Genomic DNA, 22,661 nt, shown 5'->3' on the forward strand with positions numbered 1-22,661 from the left:
CCTCCCTCCTTCTATCCATCCATCCATATCACATTCACTTTCCCTTCCCTTTTTCTCCCTTCCCTCCCTCCCTTCCTTCCTTCCTTCCTTCCACTATTATTAGCTTAGCTTGAGCAAGGATAGCTAGCCACACTTTCAATAAGCTCTCAACTCCATGCCAGAGGTCTGCAAACTTGGCCACTTTAAGACTTGTGGACTTCTACTCCCAGAATTCTCCAGCCAACAGAGCTGAATTTTGGGAATTGAAGTCCACAAGTCTTAAAGTTGCCAAGTTTGCAGACCTCTCTGCTCCATGCACCTGGGGATCCCCAAACGGTGAGGATTTCTTTCTTTCTTCCTCTCTTGAAGCCCCCCCCCCCCTTTATTCCCAGGGACTTGCAGGGAAGCTTGCTAGCCTCCCTCCACCCTCTATTTTGGGCCTAGCAGGCCTGCCTGAAGCCTGCTGGGAGCCAAAATGTCACACACTCCCACGCTCTATTTTGGGCCTAGTAGCCCTCCCAGAAGCCTGCTGGGAACCAAAATGGGCCTGGCCCCCCGCACATTCCATGCTATATGTTAGATTCGGGCAACGAAAGAACAGACTCCAGACGATAGTGACGTAACAGCTCTTTATTAGGAAGTAGTAGTGATCCAGCTAACTCCAGGGTCGAGCAGCTCCCCTTTTATAGGGAGCTGGCAGACCTCCCGTTCAATCAGAACACCCCCTTGTTCCCACCCTAGTGGCGGACCTGAGTGGAGACTACAGCAGTTTATGCAAATATCTAACACCCCTCCCCTCTTAGATGGAGTGTTCTGGTTAGTGACAAAGTCCTGTAAGTATGCGGGTTTCTGCCTCGTTCGGGTGCACCTGCGCAGTTCTGGTTGTGCCGGAACAGGCGTCGGATTGGCTTGTCTTTTTTGGTCCGCTGTCCTGGCTGGGGATTGTAGATTCCCTTTGCTCGGGGACTGCTCTGTTCTTTCGTCGGTCTCAGGTTCCACCCCAGGTTCTGCTGTGCCGTAGTTGTCTGCGATGGGCAATTCGGGTTGTTGTGTCGGCAAACTTTCCGATGGTATGAGATCTTCGTTTGATGCTCGAAGGTTGGAGTGTGTTAAACGACCTCGGAGTTGGTCGATGTGTCTTTTCCAATTCCTACCATCTTCCAATTCTAACAAGTAGGAACGAGGTCCGGTGATGCCTATAACCCTTGCCGGAATCCACAGTGTTCCCCCTGCATAGTTGTGGGCGTATACTGAATCCCCTATGCTAAAATGCTGAATTTTGCTTGTCGAGTCTGGGGGCGATGTGGCAGAGTTATTTGGGTGTAGTCGGTCTAGGTGAGACCTTAGCCGGCAACCCATGAGGAGTTCAGCGGGGCTCCTTCCTGTCGTGGCGCTAGGGGTGATATGTTGGATTAGAAGGTAATGGTCAACCCGTGTTTGCCAATCACCTGGGCCCATCCTAGCGAGGGCCTCTTTTGCTGCGCGCACCATTCTCTCCGCCTGACCATTGGACGCCGGATGGAATGGTGCGACGAGGGCATGCCGAATTCCCTGACTGGCTAAATAGGATTCGAATTGCATGGCCATGAACTGAGGCCCGTTGTCGGAGACTAGGAGGTCGGGCAGGCCGTGCATGGCGAAAAGTCACCGTAGTACCTTGATGACCGCCTCTGCCGTGGTTGAGGCCATCAGGACTACTTCTAACCATTTGGAGTATGCGTCCACAACTATTAGAAACGTTTGTCCCTACCCATTCCTCAATTTCCTTGTCCATGTTAGGCCACCAAACGTAGCTCCTAGCCAATGCTTTCATTCTCACGATCCCTGGATGCCCTACATGCAACGCTTCTAATACATTTCTCCCCAGTTTGTGCGGTACAACAACTCGATACCCCCACAATAAACAACCTTTCAAAACCGACAGTTCGTCCCGCTTAGACCAAAACAGTTTGAATTCGGGTCTCACAGTCCCATTTGGCCACCCCCTCCATACCCAAGTTTGCACTTGCCGGATTAAATTGTCCTTGGCAGAAAACCTGGCAACGTCCACAGAAGATACCGGCCCTGTGTCCAAACAGTCAATCAAAAGGACCGGAATTTCTGAAGTGGGATCGGCCAATAGATCCGGTAATGGGCAGCGGCTGAGTGCGTCTGCATGTCCCAATGTAGAACCCAGTCGGTGTATCAGTTTGTAGGAATACGCAGCCAGGAAAACAGTCCACCTAGTCATGCGTGGGGAGAGGGAGACCGGAGTGGGGCGGTTTCCCACTAGTAGGCCCAGCAATGGTTTGTGGTCCGTTATAAGTTCAAAATCGCAGCCGTAGAGGTATTCGTGAAAACGCTTGACTCCAGCAACAGCGGCAAGTCCTTCCCTGTCAAGTTGGCTGTAGTTGCGTTCCGCAGAAGACAATGTCCTAGAGTAGAAGGCGATGGGAGCTTCGTTTCCGTTAGGCATTCTGTGGCTGAGCACTGCGCCGACGCCAAAAGGTGAGGCATCGCAGGTCAACACCAGCGGTAGAGTTTGGCTGTACTGGATCAGCAGAGAGTCGGCCGTTAGCAGGCGCTTGACTGCAGCGAAGGCGGCCGCCTCGGAACGTCCCCAGGTCCATTTTGCGTTCTTAGCTAGGAGTCGGTGCAACGGTTCTGTGACGGTGGCCTTCTGTCTGAGAAAGACACTGTAGAAGTTAAGAAGTCCGAGGAAAGCCTGCAACTCGGTCTGGTTTCGTGGTGTGGGGGCATCCTGGATTGCCTTAATTTTTTTCGATGTCGGGTGTATCCCCAGTCCATCGATCCTGTAAGCCAGGAATTCTACGCTGGGTACGTTGATTTGGCATTTTTCCTTTTTAAGGCGGAGACCCTTTTCTCGAATTCTGGTCAGAACAGTCCTAACACGCTTTAATAACTGCTCCTCATTTGCAGCCAATACCAAGATGTCGTCGAAATAAGGGACGACTCCTGGTATGCCCTGCAAAAGCCATTCCATGACGCTTTGGAACCATCCTGGAGCGATGCTTACACCGAATTGTAAACGGTTTCATTTAAAAGCACCCCTGTGCGTCACTATGGTTTGGGCCTCCGCCGTGGCGCTATCTACTGGCAGTTGCTGATAAGCCTGTGCCATGTCCAGTTTAGCAAAAAAATTTCCCGGCCCCAACGAGTGCAATAGGTGCTGTGCAACGGGCACTGGGTATGCGCTTTGTTGTAGGGCGACATTAATTGTGCATTTATAGTCTGCGCAGATGCGGACTGACCTGTCTGACTTAACGGGGGTCACAATTGGGGTTTCCCAGCGAGCGTGATCTACTGGTTCGAGGATTCCTTGCTCTACCAGCTTGTCAATTTCCTCGTCAATTTTTGGACGGAGCGCAAAAGGCACTCTCCTTGGTTTGAGTCTGATAGGCGCCACATTTGGGTCCAAATTAAATGAGATTGGTTTGCCCACATACTTACCAAGGCCGGGACTGAACACATCCTTGAACTCCTTAAAGATCCCTTCAGCGCTGCTGTTACCCACGGCGTTGATTCCGGTAACTTCCAGCCCCAGGGCTTCGAACCAATCCAGTCCCAGGAGGCTTTGCAGTGGCACGCTGGCTACGGTCACGGGCAGTTGGGCTGTGATGTCTTTGAACTGGACTCGGAACGTGCCTTGACCCACGATGGGGACCCTGTTCCCCTGGTAGTCTCGAAGCAGGATGTCTGGTGTTCGTAGTTGACGCTTCTTTAAGCTCGGGATCGCCTTTTTCATCGCTGACCACGAGATGATCGTCAGTGATGATCCCGTGTCGACTTCCAGCTCACAAGGGGAGTCCTCCAGGAGGACAGTGAGTTTCAGCTTTTTAGGTCGCTTTGTGCGGACCTGTCCTATCGTTGTGAGATAGGTTCTTAGTGGTTCTCTCTGGGAATACTCTCTCTCAGCTCTCTGGGAATGCTCTCTCTCGGCTGACTCCCTTTGTTCTCTCTCTGGGCGCCCTTTGTTTTTCCGCCAAGCCCCTGGGGTGGGCTTCTGTCGGCGATACGATGGCGGTTGCCATGTTGTAGCAGGGACTTCGCTCCGACACACTTTTGCAATGTGCCCGATCTTGTCGCAACGCTGGCAAACAACGTCTCTAGAACGGCAGGTAGACCGGGGATGACTCCCTCCGCAACTTGCGCAGGGTGGCAAACGGGATTCGAATCTTTGCGCCGGTTTCGTGTGGCTACTGCGCATGCGATGGCTGTCTTCGCACTCGCTGTCCTCGGTCTCCTGATCGGTGGCCTCGTGATGTACACGGGTCTGTCTGTGTTCGGATTGGGGTGCGCTATACCCACGTTGCAGCGTTTCTGTAGACTTGTCTGCTGATTCCGAAGCTCTTGCCTCATCCAGTGCGATTTGCAGGTTTAAGTTGGATTTGGCCAACAACCGTTTCTGCAAAGAAATGTCCCGTAACCCGCATATGAGGCGTGCTAGAATGTGCTCATCCAGGTCCCTGAATTCGCAATGTGTTGCTGCTTTTCTGAGCGCTGCAACGTACTGATTTATGGATTCGTCCGCCCTCTGGTTTCTCATGTTGAACTTGTGGCGGCGAACGTGGTGGGAAGGTTTTGGCGCGAAGTGCGTTTGTAGCGTCTGCTGCAGCGCCGTCCATGTTACTGCCTGAATGGGGGTTGGCTCCGATAGATCCCTGGCCGTCTCGAAGACCTCTCGACCGCAGTAGCTCAGGAACATGTTCTTTTTCCGGGAGTCCGGTACTCCCATGAGATCGTTCGCTTCAAGGAAACATTCGAATCTCAGCATGTAGGATTCCCAATGCTCGGCTACTGGGTTGTACGGGGTTGGTGGAGCGTGCATCGCCATCTTGTCTTTGCGTTTGAATTTGCCGCGCTGAGATGGCTGCTGGAATTTCCGCCGAACTCCGGGGCTGGATCGGATCCGTGGATTCTTGCTTGTAGATCTTCGTCCTATCTGCCTCTCGATCCCACCTTCGTCGCCAGTGTTAGATTCGGGCAACGAGAGAACAGACTCCAGATGATAGTGACATAACAGCTCTTTATTAGGAAGTAGTAGTGATCCAGCTAACTCCAGGGTCGAGCAGCTCCCCTTTTATAGGGAGCTGGCAGACCTCCCGTCCAATCAGAACACCCCCTAGTGGCGGACCTGAGTGGAGACTACAGCAGTTTATGCAAATATCTAACACTATATTTGGGGCCTAGTAGGCATCCCTGAAGCCTGCTGGGAGCCAAAATGCCTCCCCCCCACTTTCCACGCTCTATTTTGGGCCAAGTAGGCCTCTCTGAAGCCTGCTGGGACTCAAAATGCCCCCCCTCTATTTTGGGCCTTGCAGGCCTCCCTGAAGCCTGCTGGGAGCCAACCTCCCCCCCCTCTATTTTGGGCCTTGCAGGCCTCTCTGAAGCCTGTTGGGAGCCAAAATGCCCCGCCCCTGCTCAATTTTAGGCCTAGCAGCCTCCCTGAAGCCAAACTGGGACTGGTGGGGATCCTGGAAGCGGTGGGGGAAAGGAAGGTTGTGAGCCTGTGAAAACTGGCCCAGTGCAGACATCCACAGAATCAGGCGTCAGAAGAACTCCAGGGAAAGGTTCCAATATTTGGGCATAGTCTAAGTGGGGAGGGAGGGTTGTTCTTGAGGACAGGCATCAAGGACCCAGGGAATTGGGCTTGTCCCAAGAGACAGGGACCTCTTCATGCAGGGACCTCTTCACAAAGAGCTTTACCTGCAATGCTCCAGGGCCAGAATTGCAGAGGAGAGACCCAAAGTGTTTCCAGGGCCTTTTCCTTGAAGTGCCCAGCCAAATCCAAAGGGCCTGGGATTGAAGAAGCTGGGAGTAGCCATAGTGGGAGAGGGCCAGAGGTGGCATTCAGCCGGTTCCGGCAGGTTTTGGAGAACCGGAAATTTTGAGAGTGGGGAGGGAATGGGGATTTTGCAGTATCCTTCCCCTGCCACCCCCACAGAACCGGTAGTGGATTATTTTGAATCCCACCACTGGAGAGGGCGGCTTTAAAGGCCTAAAGAATGGAGCCTAAATTGCACGTGTGTGTTTTCACCCTGATGTTCCAATCAAAAGGATCTTTTTTGCTCCAATTCCACAGCACTTTGAAGAACACGGCTGGCCATGCTTCTCCTATGCATGGAAGCAGCTTCTCTCCTGCGCAGCCCATCAAAGCACCATCAACGTATGTAGCCAACTGAGAATCAGCGTGTAAACTTTGGGTCCCCCACTGTGTTTGGGACCCCCTCCTCATTAGACCTCTCCCTTGGGAGGAAAGGACAGGGAGGCAGGGGTCCTTTTTCCTTGCGTTCCCCCTGATGGTGGACTAGGGAATCCCTGGACGGGATGTCTTGGTGCTGATTCCTGTATGAATGGGCCCAAGGGAAGACAGGTAATGGCTCTGCCGGACACTTTGGCCACAGGACGATGGGCTTCTTTCTGTCTCTTAGAGGTCAGTGAAGGCCAGCAGGCGTTCCCGCACTTTCCGGTGGGAATTCAGCTGCCTGAAGATGATGACCGATTCATCAATGAAGGTAACTTTCTTTTGAAACACTAAGGTCTCTCTCTCTCTCCCTCCCTCCCTCCCTCTCCTTCTCTCTGTGTGTGTGTCGTCCGTGCGTGTCATCACATGAAAGACAAGAAGCCCCACATTGTATCCCAAGTGGTCTTCAGGTACTCCTCAATTTTCAACCTAAAGAGTGAAGGGTGAGGGAGAGTGAAGGGTGAGGGAGAGCAGCAGGGGCTCTCTGCAGGGGCTCTGCATTCCCCCCCACCAGAGCCTTCCCAGAGGAGGTGGGGCTGGGGAATGTGGGGCGGGGAGGCGCTGTCTGGGGTGGGGCTAGATGACCTCTGGGGGTCCCAACCGGCCCTTCTGACTCTGGAGACCAGAAGCAAGCAAGCAAGCAAACACACACACACACACACACACACACACACAGCAAAAGTGTCTGGTTTTGAATCTAATCCTCCCTAGTTTTGGGGGGGAAAATAAGAGGAACATTTGGATATACATTTTGAATTAACTTGGAAAGAAAATTGCTAAAATCACTTTTAGCTGTGTTCTGCATTAAGAATTCATGCAATGGCATTTCTTGTTGAATTAGCAGAGTAATATTTACAACAACCAGCTAAGATAGTTTTATCTGTCTTATAATGTGCATGGGTAGAGGACTTAGGCATAAGTGCAATGTTTGCCTGTGATTATATAATAAATTCACAGTTTATACATTTGAATTAGATGTTATTCAATTCATGTTTAACCTATACTTGATATACTTGTATTCAATACATAAGGTGTTAATTATGTCAATGAAAGAGATAGGAAACTGCATTAGTGATATATATGTCAATGCGTTGATTTGTACTAAAAATGTTTAGTTTAAAGAAGTTATAAGGAATCACAAATATGAGTATGGAAAATGTAATGTAGTTGTGGATGACCCTTTGCATGAGTTGTATTGGGAAAATAAATAAATAATAATAATAATAATAATAATAATAATAATAATAATAATAATAATAATAATAATAATAATAATAATAATAATAGATTCCCCAAAGAGTAAAAGGCTACATTTTGCTAGAATTATTCTTCCAAACTGTTGAGGAGAGGGATTGGACTCCATTGTCTATATTTCCCTTTCCATCCCCATGGTTCTTTAATGAAAATTATAACCCCAGGACATATTGATCTGTTAAAATGTTCCCATTCTCACTTTCCATATTGGGAATCCCTAGGTATCATGCAATAATCTCATCAAATAATTCAAGCAAATGTTGGTGACATTGAGCTGAAGCCAAAGTTCAAGAAATTCTACCAAGAGTTTTAGTTACAGAAAGAAATTTCTGATCGCTATCCTGCACTATGGACAGTGGTTAAGAAGCTCCTTGTTGCATTTCCAACATCATATTTGGTGGAACATGGCTTCAGTGTGGTCTCCAAGCAAAGAAATCGACTCCAGATTACTGAACATGGTGATTTAAGACTCCTGCTAAGTGACTTAAAACAAGACATTGGGAAACTGGTATCACTTCATCAAGCCATCCATCACATTAAGAATTTACTGAACAGTGAAGTAGTTACTAAATTTTACTGAGTTTACTAAGTTACTAGTTATTAAGGTTCTTGATAAATGACTATCAGACTTTGAAAACCTGGTATCACTGGATCATGTTCAACAATTTTGTTGAATTAACTAACTACAAAGGTTTTTAAATTGGATTTTGAATAAATGTGCAATTAATTGTTACAGTTTTGAATTTTACTGTTACTATCTTTATTCCTTCATGCAAACCACCCAGTCACATGACTCCCCCAGCCACGCCCATCAAGCCACGCCCACAGAACTGGTTGTAAAAAAATTTGAATTCCACCACTGGGTGGGGGGCACTGAGGATCAGTTTGTAGCACCAAGGGGGCGGTGGACTGAAAAAGTTTGGGAACTACTGTTCTAGATGATGGATTTAATTCCATCTCTTCCCCTGTTATTATGAGTCACATGGGCATTGTTTCCCTTTCATTTCCCTCCAGAGAATTTCCCAACAACCTTTGAGTCAAGGAACTGGTTGAATTATCCAGGGATCCCTCCTGAGAGGGAGAATTATGATCAAAGTGTCAGCTCTGCTCTTTGGCCGAATCCTCCAGGGGAGACTTTGGGCAGAGAAATATGGAGTTTGGGGACAGGCAGGGTCTGTGCTTTTGAATGTCCATCTCTCTCCTTTCCAGGTGAAGCTGAATGTTTCTCTGTGTTTCAATCAGGAAAGCAACTGGATCATATTCCACCTTGTGAGAGTCCCTTGAATTCTTCTTTAGAAACGGGAAGGAGATTGATTTATTCACTCCATGAATTATGGACCTCCTGCTTCTGATGCTGCTGGTGTTCCATCCAGTCTCTGGGAAGCTGAGAATGAAATGCCCACTGAACTTGGAACACCAAGATGGAAAAGGACCACAGAGCCTTTACAGCTCTGGAGACCATCTCATTAATATAGTCATCGGCGGAACTGAAAAATGGCATATAAAGTTGCTTTTCAACGTGGCTCCTTCTGTTCAGTTTGTTTTCCACGATTCGTAAGTCATTCAGGGTGATGGAGTTGCATTCCCTCCATTCTAACACTCTCCTTCTTTTCTGTCTTTTATTTTTCATTTATTCCTATATTGGGGGATATGTCTAATTTCCTGAATGATTTTGATTTCCATGGCTTCTCTCTTTTGTCTGATTTTATGAAAGAGACTCAAATCCAAAAAGGGGTCGGAAAAAATGCTGAAAGGGCTGCAGATTATTTTCCTCTCTTAGTTCAATTCTTAATTTATCACTTGAATAATGAAGTTTATTTAAAGTAGCGGTTGAATCAGTTGTAGTTGCTGTACCTCAGCCAATTTTCACATCTGTGTAACTGATCAATGGTTTTGGATCAATGTTGGCTTAAGGGTCAGTAGGTGTGTGGAGGTGTATACTGTATATTAAAAAAAATATTTGTTGTTACTGTTTTTTATAACACTTTTTTTTACAATAGGACTTATTCTCATTTTTTATATGGCTTACTATTAATTAATGTTATTCAAATGGTCAACAAGAATTCCCAGTTTCTGCACAATCTCACACTTGGCTACAACATCCATAGTAACTATTGGAGCACTTTCCGCACTTCTGATGCCCTGCTGGACATGCTCTCCACTGGAGAAGCCAATGTCCCCAACTACAGCTGTGGAAGGAAGGACAACCCTTTGGCTTTTCTTGATGTAGCTCCCAAGGACATCTCCATCCAGGCATCAACATTAGTAGGCACCTACAAAGTCCCACAGGTTTGTACCTGTTTTTTTCCATCTGGCAAAGTGAGTGGTGGGTGTTGGTAGGTGAGCAATAGAAGCAATCATGTCTTCTCCATGGAATTCAAGAGCTGCTTTTCTCCATATTAGCAAAAATGTCAATATTTTACCCCATTATGTTCATGTTGAGATGAAGCAATTCATTTCCTGTAGGAGACATTCTACGAACTATTTAACCAATCAAAAAATATCCCTAGTTGTTGGGGCCTCTACTGGCATCTTCATTTTCACATATAAATAATGCCTGCCCTATCCAATATGGAGGAAATCGATTGCCCTTAAAATGGAGTTCAGACTTGGCCCTGATCCAAGCTCTTTCTCCAAGCCCTTGTTTGAGAGGGTGGTTTGGCTCAGTGGAGTAACAGGAGGGCTCTATCCAGGAGGATAGATACTTACCAAGGGGGAAGGGAAGGGTGCATGTTTTTTTAAACAAGTTTTATTAGTTTTAATATAGGGAAAAGAGCATATTTGAACCCTTGTTATTCAGTAGACATATGAATGACTTACTTGGAGTAATCATCCAAAAACAGATCATAAATATTATTTCATTTCTTGACAAAAATTACTAAATGAGTGGACAAAGGAAATGCAGTGCATGTAGTATACTTGGATTACAGAAAGGCTTTGACAAAGTGAACCACAACCTATTTCTCAGTAAGCTTAAAATATGTGGGATAGACAGCATCACCCCCAGATGGACTCAATTTGTGGTCCTCAATGGAACTACATTTACATGTAGGGGAATAAGCAGTGGGGGACCCCAAGGTTCCATTTAAGGCCCAGTACTCTTCAACGTATTCATGAATGATTTGAATGAAGGGAGAAATGGGGAAATCATCAAATTTGAAGACAAAACTAAAGTGGCAGGAATAGCCAACACCCTAGAAGATAGGCTCAAGATCCAGATGGATCTAGACAGACTTGAACACTGGGCCTATCTAACAAAAGGAAATTCAGTAAAGAGAAAAGTAAGGTTTTACCCTGAGGCAAGAAAACCTACAGATTAGGTGAAACCTGGCTCAATAGCAGGAACTGTGAAAGGGATCTTGGATTCTTAGTGGACAATCTCTCAAATGTGAGCCTGCAATGTGTGGCAGCAGCCAAAAAAAGGCATTGCAGTCCTAGGCTGCATCAACAGAGGGATAGAATCAAAATCACATGAAGTATTAGTACCGCTTTATAATCCCTTGGCAAGACCACGCTTAGAATACTGCAGCCAGTTTTGGTCACCATATTATAAAAAAAGATGTAAAGACTCTAGAAAGAGTGCAGAAAAGATGATTAAGGGCCTGGAGACTAAAACATATGAAGAACAATTGCAGGAATTGAGGATGTCTAATATAGTGAAAAGGACTAGGGGCAACATAATAGTAGTGTACCAATATTTGAGGAACTGCCACAAAGAAGAGTGGGTCAACCTATTTTCCAAAACACCAGAAGACAAGAAACAATGTATGGAAACTAATAAAGGAGAGAAACAACCTAGAACTATGGGAAAAAATCCTAACAGTGAGGAATGTAATTTTTCGCCTTCAGAAATGTTGGGTGCTCCATCACTGGAGGCTTTAAGGAGAGACTGGACAGCCACTTCTCTGGAATAGTATAGGGTCTCCTGCTTGAGCAGGGGGTTGGACTAGAAGACCTCCAAGGTCCCTTCCAAGCCTTTTATTTTGTTTTAAGATCTGTTATAGGTACACTTGTTTAGCATGCTAAATTCCTATTGGAACACACTGATTTACACGGATAATGTGATAGTATCATACTTACACATTGGATTGTATACCCTGTGAGGAAGAGTTGGATCCTTGTGGCATAATAATTATCAATAATTAATAAATCAAGTTCAAAAGTTATGGTGTTTGGGAAATTACATCCTAGCCATAGATGGTCAGCCAATAGAGCAAGTGAAACTTTTCCTTACCTGGGGTTGTTTTCTCTGAGGCTGAATCTTGTCTCCCTCATCATCAAAGGAGCTCAGTTAGATCAAAGACATGAGTGAAAGTGGTGCTTAAAAGAAAACCTCATAGCTCTCCAGCTTCCTCAGCCCCAATTATTAAAGTATATGAGGCCAAGGTTTTCTCCATGTTCTTACACCAATCTGATATTTGGGGCTTCAGAGAGAAACCACCAGCAGAACCAACCCAATCACAGCCTCCGAGGAGTATCTTGGGATGGGTAAAAGGACTCCAGCTGCTGCCCCTCAGAGCTGATTTCGAATTTACACAATTTCCGCTTTGTCTAAAATCAGAAAATATTGGCATAAAATGTAACCTATGGAAACTGAGAGACACCAAAATTTCAATTAAAGACCTCTTGGATTGTACAACTGACAAATCAAATTAGGAACTGAGGTCTCCCTGTTTTTCTCCACAAAGAATCTGGGATATAGAAGCAGAAACAGATGCAGCCATCATCAAACATTATAATATGTCCTTTATTGGAATAGAATCCTTCAGTTGGCATTTGCACAAGTTAATCCATGTGATAAATTGTAGGGCTGATACAGCAACATGAGTTACACATTTTATTGTTTTTTAGTTTGTTTATTATTTTCTACTTTTACTATAATATTCTGTTTTTAATATTTTTAACAATGTCTAATTAATAAACTATTCTAATACATTCATGAGAACCAGATTGGATTTATTAAAATCTAATATTTTGGATTTGATCTGACCCCAAATATAACACAGCTTTCTTCATTGCATTTTCAGATCAATCTTATAAAGGCTTCAGAGGCTCTGAGTGATAAAAGTAAATTCCCCTTTTTCCACCAGATGTTCCCCAAAGAAGGGATCCAGTACCCAGCAATTGTCCAGCTGCTCCTCCATTTCAGATGGACCTTTATTGGCCTCTTTGCTTCAGATACAGAAAATGGAGAGAATTTCATGAGGATTTTCCCTCCTATGCTTGACAGGAATGGAATTTGTGTGGTTATATCACAACAATTTTCACAATCTGAACATACAGTCTCCCTCAAGGATGCCCTCTCTAAATGGAGACAAGTCAACATCTTTGTTCACTTCATAGAACATGATTCAATTTGGGACAGAATTCTTCCTTTCCATGAAACACTTATGCGTCTATCAGGACCCATTGAAGGGAAAGTCTGGATCCTCACAAATTTTATAGGGTATAATATATACCAGCACAGAATTTTCCAATACATCCACAGTATTTGGAATTTTAGTTATCTGTTAAAAGTGAGGCCAAAAGATGATGCCTTTAAACCTTATTTATTTGTGGAAGAAAAGTTTCAAGATCCTTATTTTCGCTGTTCTCTTTCAAAGAACGTATTTTCTGTCAAAGGCCGCAGAAGATGCACCCAGAAAGCCCCACTGGAGACCCAGTGGAAAAGGAACAGGAGACGGACTGCAAATTACTACCATGATTACACTCTCATAAAGACTCTGGCCCATGCAATGAATGCCGCATATTCCCACAAATCAAGGAGGAGAAGGAAGGAGGGTGAAAAGATGCTGGTGGCTCCAAGGCTGCAGCCTTGGCAGGTAAGGGGTCCCAAAATGGATCCATTTATCTTACAGTAGTTCTTTTGGAGAAGGTATCCAGAGGAGAAGCAGGAAAACCATCTCAACCTTCTTATGCTGCAAAAGGTCATCAGATCTGGACCCTCTAATTGCTCCTGTCTTATACTCCGGAATAACAGTGAGCACATCTTAAGTTTCTGTTTAACTCTTTCAGTTGTTGGAAGAGTGTTGTATCCTCCCTTGTCCAGCTGAGAGATTTTGTAGAAGCTGCTCCCATAATCTTCTCCTTGTCTTCTCCCAAGACTCACTTTCAATTTGCAGTCAAGTACAATTTTAGGATCATTTTCTTAAACATGTATTTATTTAGTTACAAATAACTCAAGGTGGTCAATGGATCGAACATCTCTTCCTCCTTCAATCAATCAATTTTTATGAGAGAGACAGACCAGCATTAAAAATAAAAGCATTAAAATAATGGGAAATCATACAAATTTATCTAGATACTCTGTAATGTTTAAGTCAGATCAAATTGCATTTGCCTGAGAATTGCTATAAAACTTTTATTAAATCTTGTATTACAGAGTTTTATTGACTCTACTGTATTAAGGACAACATAGAAAAATTGATAACTTACTTAATAGGCTTCTAAAGAAAATTGTTTTTACTATTTTATGAGATCAAGTTATATCAGCAGTATTTTCATATTCTATTTAGGAAGTGAAATGATTTGTGAGGAAAACTTTTGGGAGAAGAGATGCTTCCTGGGGAAGGGTCAGAGAAAAGAGAGAGAATCCTGCAGCTGCATAAAAGGGCAGAAAATAAAACTCAGAAAGGACCCTCCCTCACTTTTCAGAATAAGAAAAGAGTTGAGATTTGCACTTTAAGACTTACAAAATTCTGTTACTGTAGGATTACAATAAAGTAGAATTAGCACATCTGGTTGTGTTTTCCATCTGGATTACCAGGGAGAAGATGAGCCTGGCAACTTTGTTCTTGATAAATCTATCCTTTCTGGTCATCAAATTGTTGCTTGCAAGGACTTTAAAAATTTCTTTCTTCTCTTTTTCAATTTGTTTGTCACCTGCTCTACAATGTTACCAATAATAGATCAATTGAGGATAATTTGGTAAAACAAATTAGGGACCAGAGTCAAATGCATATAAAAAGGTTGTATAATACACTGATAGAAATAGACTCGGAAACAGAGTTAGCTAAAGATTGCATGATAAAATGGGCAAAAAACTTTGAAGAACCAATATTGATGGAAACATGGGAAAAGATTTGGGTAAAAAATGTAAAATTTACGCAAGCTCAAAATTTGAGAGAGAATTTTTATAAGATGCTCTATAGATGGCATTTAGATCCCAAAAAGTAAGCTTGTATGTATCCGAATTTACAATCTAAATGTTGGAGATGTGATTGTGTTGATGCTACGTATTATCATGTATGGTGGACTTGTAAAAAAGTAAAGCATTTTCGATAAAAATATGGTGGATTATTCAAAATATTCTTAAAAAGAGGATAAAGTTCACTCCCCAGCTGTTCTTGTTAGGTATAATTACAGATTGTACAGCGATAGAGACTAATTTGATTTTGAACTTTATAACGGCAGCAAGATTGTTGGTGGCGCAGTACTGGAAGAAGGAAGAATTGCCTACTATTCAAGAATGGACATTAAAAGTAGTAAACTTAGCAGAGATGGCCAAAATCTCAGCATATTTGAAGGATTATTCAGATGAGAAATACAAGCTGGAATGGAAAAGATGGACTGACTATATTCAAAATAAATATTGGACTAAGAAATTCCAATTAGCTTATGAATGAACAAGGAATGTTACAATTTATCTAAAGTTAGTTTAATAAAAGGGGAGTTAAAGTACAAGAGGATGCTATAGTCAGTTAGCTTATGTTAGCGTATGATTGTTAAATGTTTATACCCTGTATTTTGCTCTGGGAGGTTGTGGGGAGGGAGGGTGGGAGGAGGGGTAGGGTTGGGGTGGAGGGAGGGAAGGGGAAATATTTGTAAAATTATTAAATTCTTAATAAAAAAATAATAGACCAATTGTGTCTATTACATTTTTTCAATATATACAGTATATGATTGACAATTTTTAAATCTCTTTGTTCACTTATGAACATAGCAGCAACGCCTTTTCTCCTAATTAAGCGAACTTGCAAGTTAGATAACTGTAATTTGTGTTTTTCAAATTCTTGGATTTCAATCCCAGTTTCATCCCTTTCTGGAGAAGAATGAATTTTGGAATATTTCTGAGAGAAAAATGTATTTGGACCAAAATGGAGAGATAAAAGCAGATCTGAGCATTGACAGCCGATTAATTCTCCTCAAGGGGAATCCCAGGAAAGAGATTCTAGGATATTTTCAACAACAGAGAATTATTATCAGACAAGCTGCTCTTTCACGGCTAAAGTTGCTCAACAAGGTGAGAGAAATTTTGGTGTCTTTTGTCTGTTTTCCAAAGCCAGAGGTCCTATTTGAAGTGGGCTCATCCTAGTCCCCAGGGTGGCTGACCATCACTGAGAATTGAATCTGGGAAATAGTAACCGGATTGTTTTCTTAGACTGCTTGAAGGCTCCATGAAGAGTGGAGGGATGTATGTTTGTTTCTAAGGATATGAGAAGGAACCCACTAGTTGTCCCTGAGTTCTAAAATCTTCTCTCAGTTCCATCCCTCCAGATTTCAGTAACTACAAAAATCCTTTATTGCAATATTACATATCAGAAGCAAAAGGGAGGAACTAAATGAAGAATCTGCCAATAGTTATATCTTCTATATCTGTTTGGAAGGAGTCAGAGATTTCATATTTACCTCAGTGAAGCCTAGAGACTATTGGTTAATGTTCATGGACTACTCCATTTTCCATGGATGGTGAATCTTAACACATTTTCTTTGGTATTCCTTGTTTTTCTGCTTAGTCCCTGCCTGAGTCCAAATGTGCGGAAAGTTGTCATCCTGGATTTGTCAAGAGGGCTCGAGAAGGAGAGCCAGTTTGCTGCTACGACTGCGTTCCTTGTCCGGAGGGGACCTTCTCCACTCAGGAAGGTGGGTCACACTGAGAAAAAGGATTTGTGGAAATACATACATACATACATACATACATACATACATACATACATACATACACACACACACACACACACAGTACATACATACATACATACATACATACATACATACGTGTGTGTGTGGAGGGGGGGTTCAGGTCCACCTCCTCAAAGGCTCCTTGGAATGGGTTCTACATGGATATCCCTTGAGGATCACCAAGAAGGTGTTGCTGGCCCAGAATGAGATGGTGTGGATTACTATGGGTGCCACTCATTACATCCATCTTACCTTTCCTTTTTAGTGCCCATTCTGGATTATTTGCAGGAAAGTCTTTTTCTCCCAGCCAACTAGATTTCCAAAGATGGTATCCTAAAATCCATCATATTAAAAGTGCCATGTGAGAGGCAGGACTCAGGATGTTTGCCTAGAAGGATAATCTGATTCATTATTTACCTCTTATAATATAGGTTCCTATGAAGATTTTGCACTTTAGACAGGAAATAACTATCATACTACTTCAACTTCATAGATTTAGCTAGATATTTCTATATATTTAAAGGACAGAATGTTAATGAAATATTGTTTTTTCCCTTTTCTCAGATACAGAAAAATGCACCAAGTGTTCAAATGATAAATATCCAAATGAGGCCAGAGTCCAATGTATCCCCAAAGTTATAACCTTCTTGTCTTTTGAAGAACATCTGGGCATCATCTTGGTCTTTTTTGCCCTATTCTTATTTCTAACCACAGGCCTTGTTTTAATCATCTTCATGAAATACCAAGAAACTCCCCTTGTCAAAGCCAACAACCGGGACCTCTCCTACATCCTCCTGGTCTCCCTCCTGCTTTGCTTCTTGTCTTCTTCTCTCTTCATTGGTCAACCAAGGAAAACCACCTGCCTTCTCCGACAAACGTTTTTCAGCATCATCTTCTCAGTTGCTGTTTCTTCTCTCTTGGCCAAAACCATCACAGTGGTGCTGGCCTTCCTGGCCACAAAACCAGGAAACCAAGTGAAGAGATGGTTGGGGAAGAGCTTGGCCAACTCCATCATCCTTTCTTCTTCTGCTGTCCAAATTATCATCTGCTCCATCTGGCTGGGAGTTTTTCCCCCATTCCCTGACTCTGACCTCCACTCCCAGCCTGGAGAGATCATCCTGCAATGCAACGAAGGGGCTGTTGTCATGTTCTATGTCACCCTCAGCTACATGGGCTTCCTGGCTGCCATCTGCTTCATGGTGGCTTTCCTGGCCAGGAATCTGCCTGGGGCCTTCAACGAAGCCAAGCTGATCACCTTCAGCATGCTGGTCTTCTGCAGCGTCTGGGTGACTTTTGTGCCCACCTACCTGAGCACCAAAGGGAAATACATGGTGGCTGTTCAGGTCTTCTCCATCCTGGCGTCCAGTGCTGGTCTGCTGGTCTGCATCTTCATCCCCAAGTGCTACATTATCATTCTGAGGCCAGACCTGAACACAAAGGAGCAGCTTACGGCCAGAACAAATGTAAAAACATGAGACATAAGACCATGATATTTAAAGGGATTGTAAAATGTCCTTTTATTTGAAAAAACCCATTAAGTATTTCCACTTAGATAGTATTCAGGAATCAAAGAAAATCATATCTACATGTTCCCAAATGGGAAATTGTTGAAAGACTGGAATTCTTGTAACTCTCTTCCCTTTCCTCTCAATAAATCTTGCTAAAGAGAAATCTGTGAAAATCATTCAGAGAAATGTGTTGTTCAGCAACTGCTAATGAATTCGACACCTTTGAAGAAATCATTTGATCAAGTATTCATACTGACAGCAGCTAAAAGTGTATGTTTGAAAGAATGAGAAGGGAAATGAGTAAGATATGGGAGCCAAGCTCCAACTATGTTGTTTGACAATCTCCATGAGAATCATTCACCATCCCACCAAGCCAGAGAAGGTGGGGGCCTCCAAGTCCTCTTGCTTAGATGTTCCCACCCAATGAGACCTAGTTAGCTCACCTTTCCCATAGTTACTCCTGCCCTGTTAAAGAAGCTTCTCCATAAGATCCACCATCCTGTCTCCATTCTCTTATTGGGTGATAAGGACACTGTAAACAGCCGATTCTTTTCCCCAATGCATGGGCCAGGTTGAGACTGGAGCCCAGAAGATGTGGGTGGAGAAACCCCACAGGAGAGTCAGACTGCATCCTGAGGAGATTGGGCTCCTTGTGGCTGCACCAAGTGAATAGCAGGAGATCGGGCATGTCTCAAACTCCATCAGAGGAAAGAAAGAGGGTCTCTCTCTTTCTCTCAAGGTGGGAAGCCCAGCAGTGCAACACTTGAAGGCCTGATCTTGGGGGTTCCCCTCAGTCATCTCAGGCTGCTTCCAGCCCCAGAAGCCCCGGAAATAAGCCCTTCAGAAGGACTTTGCTCCAGGCTCCCAGGAACAGAGCAGAAGGGAAAAGAAAGGGAAAGTTCTGATTACGAGCTCCTGAACATCCATGGAGACAAATTCCAATGGACTATCAGGCAATCAAGGTAATCCTCCACTTATGACCACAATTTCTGTTGCTAAGCAAGGCAGTTCTTAAGTAAGTTCTGCCTCATTTTACAACCTGTTTGCCACGGTTGTTAAGCAGATGAGTGTGGTTGTTAAGCAAATCTTAGGGTGACACCATCTTCATTGTTGGCCTTTTGTGGAGGGTTGGAGGTTTCTTCTGAGTGGCTTCTCCAGAGCAGCAAAGGCAGGAGAAGACACACAAGTGGGAGGCCGCAAATCAGGATGACTCATTGCAGGGGATTCTTCCTCTTTCCTGGAACTGAGGAAGGAGGCTGGAAGTGGGAGAAGGGAAAGGGCTCCTGGGTGCAAACATGGAGTTGATCTCCAGGAGGGGATTCAGGAGGTCTCTTAATCTGTCCCTGGGGTGGCTTTCCTCAGCTTGGCCATTTAACTACAACTCCCAGAATTCCCAGCAGAGCTTTGATTGCATCATCGTGGATGCTTCTGACCTATGGCCCATCCAGCCCTGGGAGTTCTTGGAATTATAGTTGATGCACCTGCCAGATGATGGAACGGAGAAGGGGGCTCCTGGAGGCCATCCACTGTTGTACGATTTGCAGCATGGATTCAGGCAAGACATGTGGATGTAAACCCATGAGGACATAAACCCAAAGGAACCAAATTGTGGGATTTATGTACTGTTTCATCCAAGGTCTGTCATCTTTGGCAACTGAAATTTATTAATTATTCTTTTTAAATTTCTTGAATTAAGTTGGAATAGAAAGAAGAATCAAAGATAAGTATAGAAAAAAGACTATTGTGCCACAAGACACAGACACACACACACACACACACACACACACACACACACACACTTCAGAAATTCTTTATATATGGAAGATATAACATTTTATGCAGCAGTTTCCGTAAAGGACACCCATAGTTATAATAGCCAAAGCCCAGTTTGACATCTTTAAGTAACTGTTCAGAAGCTGCAAGGAACAGCAGGATTTCCTTGAGGAATCAGACCCACAAAGTTCCCCTTCCAAGGTTGGAGACCAAAAGGCAGAGAGGCCATTTCTGTGCTCTCTCAATCAGGATCCAGATAATTGAGGTGACCTACAAGAGGAGAGGGGCCTGGGCAATGACTGGGAGCTACCGGTCCAAGTGAAAGTCCAAGGATCTGGTCACAATGTTGAGATCCCCTTTTATTTTAGGTTTCCAGGGCTGCAGCAGCAACAGACACAACATCAAAGGTTCGGTCTCCGGTCTACAAATGGAGCCGCTGTCACGATGTTAAAAAGTTTGCTAGATATGAACTGACTGAAACTGACACTGAAGAGTTAAACTGAGAAAGAATTATTGCGCAGGTCATAAAAGTTATCTGAAAGTGATTTATTGTGCATGTCTTCACAAATTCCAGAGACGGAGGAGAAAGAGAAAGCTACTGCTGAACTTTTGTCCGACTGCCAAGTCTGGCAGATGGAGCTTTTATTATCAAAATGTAGTTAGTTCTGTTTTATTTACTTTTATTATTTTCGTATTAAAGTTTGTTTGTTTAATTAGAATATGCTTCTCAAGTCTATTTTTTCTTTTCTTAACATCTTAATGATATGCTGTTGGAAATCAGCCCGGTTCATAGACCTCGTTTTTCATCAGGGTGTTTTTTCCCCTGACAGCCGCACCAGTGTTGGCAAACACACCTGGGTCTCCCTTCTCGGAGGAAGGTGGCCTTATTTGTTGCCACGCATGAATCATGAAGGATGCATGAATTAACATCTGGAGGCCACCAGATTGAGGCTGGCTGTTCTCATTCCTTATCCACAACTGATAGTCTCAACAGCCATGAATCCATAGGTAGAAGGCCCCTGTCCACTAATTAATTAATTACTGGTCCTATTTTTTAAAAAATGTGATAGCTTCAACCTCAGTGTGTTGGTGAATTCCTTGAAGACACATGAATTGTTCCTTTATCTGAGGAAAGTATTCACTACATGGGGAACAGTCAAGTCTATCATATGCCTTTTTAAGTACCCCTCTTGGTAAATGGATTTGCATCAAATCAAGTCAAGTTTATTACAATCAAAGACCAGAACAAATAAAAACACTCAAGGAATACCCAGTTAAAAATTGTAGAATGAAATAATAAACCACAGATGAAATCTATATTAAAATCACAATTTGACATCCAATCTCTCAGTTACACATGGCCTAACGAACTATAACATCAGTCCTTAAACTGGGAGGCCCAAAGTCATTAAATACAAAAAGGCAAAGGAGCAGAAATGCAAAAGGGTTTCCTACATCAGGTGTGCAAAATAGCCATGGTGGATTAATCACGTGTTTCCCATGGATCCCCAGTGCTGCTGCAGAGAATCGAGCCACCTTTGCTGTAACCACAGTCTGTTCGGCCTTAAGCAGCCACTGGAGCTAAGCAGTGTCAGAATGGCCAGGATGCCTATCAGTTATTGGGAGGATGTTTCTTTCTGATATCTCCATAGAAAGAGCATCAAAGGAGTCTGTGTCCAACTGTCTATCCAGGAGAGGAGGGAGGATTGGGGGGGGGGGGGAAGGGAGGGAGGGAGGTGGGGGACTGACTTGCTACCTCGTGTGCCAGGTGAGTCTGACCACAGCTGGATCTGGGAGCCGGAACCGAGCAGCCAAATGGGCTGAGCAGATGGGGGCTGAACAGCCTGCAGGAGAGGAGGGGAGAAGAGAGCATCCAGAAGCTGAAGGGGAGCCCAGGGGTCCCCAGGAGAGGCCTCGGAGGAGCAGAGAACCCAGAGGCAGCAAGGCTGAGGGAGCAGGGGGACAGAACGGGAGGACAGGGCTGGGTGGAGGGTCTCGGGGGCAGGCAGAAGCTCCTGCTGCTCCAGAGCCTCTCAGGGGGAAGCAAGAGAAGGAGGAGGCCATGCCTAACATCTACCTGTACTTTCGCTTCCTCCCCCTGCCTTCATGCATTTACCCCATCCCACCCCATAGATGGCCTCTCCCACTGGTCAGACAAGCACATCCACACCACACCAGACCCGACTCTCACCCCATAAAGACACTAACAAACATCCCATTCAGCCCCTCTGGCTCTAAGCCTATGGGGAGCCCCCCCCCCAAGCATTCCTCATCAAGCACAGGGAACTTCACCAACTGTAACTGTCTAAGAGAGTTGGAAGGGACCTTGGAGGTCTTCTAGTCCAAGCTCTGCTCAAGCAGGCTAACAGTGGAGTCTTTAAGAGAGTTCTGACTTCAACAAGCTAAGAGAGATCTAATAAAATGGAATTCAAAGTAGAGAAAAGTAAAGTCTTAAACTTAGGCAAGAAAAGCCAAAGGTACACATATAGACTGGGTGAAACCAGGCTTAATAGTAGTAACTATGAGAGGAATCCTGGAGTCTTAGTGGAGAATCAATTAAATATAAGCCAACAGTGTGCGGCAGCAGGCAAAAAAGCCAATGCAATCCTAAGTTGCATTAACAGAGGGATACAATCAAGATCAAGAGAGGTAGTAATACCACTCTGTAAAGCCCAAGTAAGACCACACCTAGAGTACTTCATCCAGTTTTGGTCACCACACTATAAAAAGATATTGAGACTCTGGAAAGAATGCATAGAAGAGGCGCTGTGCTGGATTAGAAGAGGGGAGGCGGACCCCATAGCCAGGGAAGACCTGGGGGTCACAGAAACCCCCCAATCTGAAAGCAAGCTACGGAAAGCCCTCAGGTAAACCAGGAAGAGGCGGAGAGGATCCTCAGGGATGTAATCCTGCTGGATCCTCTCCCCAGCTTCCACCCACCCACCCCTTCCCGGGGAAACCTCCGCTGGGCTCTCTTGGGAAAGGCGCCGCTTCACTTCACC

General features: G+C 44.4%; 1 protein-coding gene across 1 annotated transcript in view; it reads left to right on the forward strand.

The window, feature by feature from the left end:
- Window positions 1–252: 252 nt before the first annotated feature.
- Window positions 253–22,661, forward strand: part of LOC309393738 (gamma-aminobutyric acid type B receptor subunit 2-like) — a gene marked incomplete at its 3' end in the record, with an annotated part of 64,027 nt that continues 41,618 nt past the window's right edge. The window contains exons 1-3 of the mRNA XM_081956233.1: window positions 253–315; window positions 6,062–6,145; window positions 6,413–6,494. Of these exons, the coding sequence (XP_081812359.1) occupies window positions 293–315; window positions 6,062–6,145; window positions 6,413–6,494 (189 nt within the window). The 5' untranslated portion in view covers window positions 253–292. The remainder of the gene's footprint in view (window positions 316–6,061; window positions 6,146–6,412; window positions 6,495–22,661) is intronic.

The sequence above is a fragment of the Natrix helvetica genome, assembly GCF_964273705.1.
Source record: "Natrix helvetica genome assembly, chromosome: 5".
In the NCBI taxonomy this organism is placed as follows: domain Eukaryota; kingdom Metazoa; phylum Chordata; class Lepidosauria; order Squamata; family Natricidae; genus Natrix; species Natrix helvetica.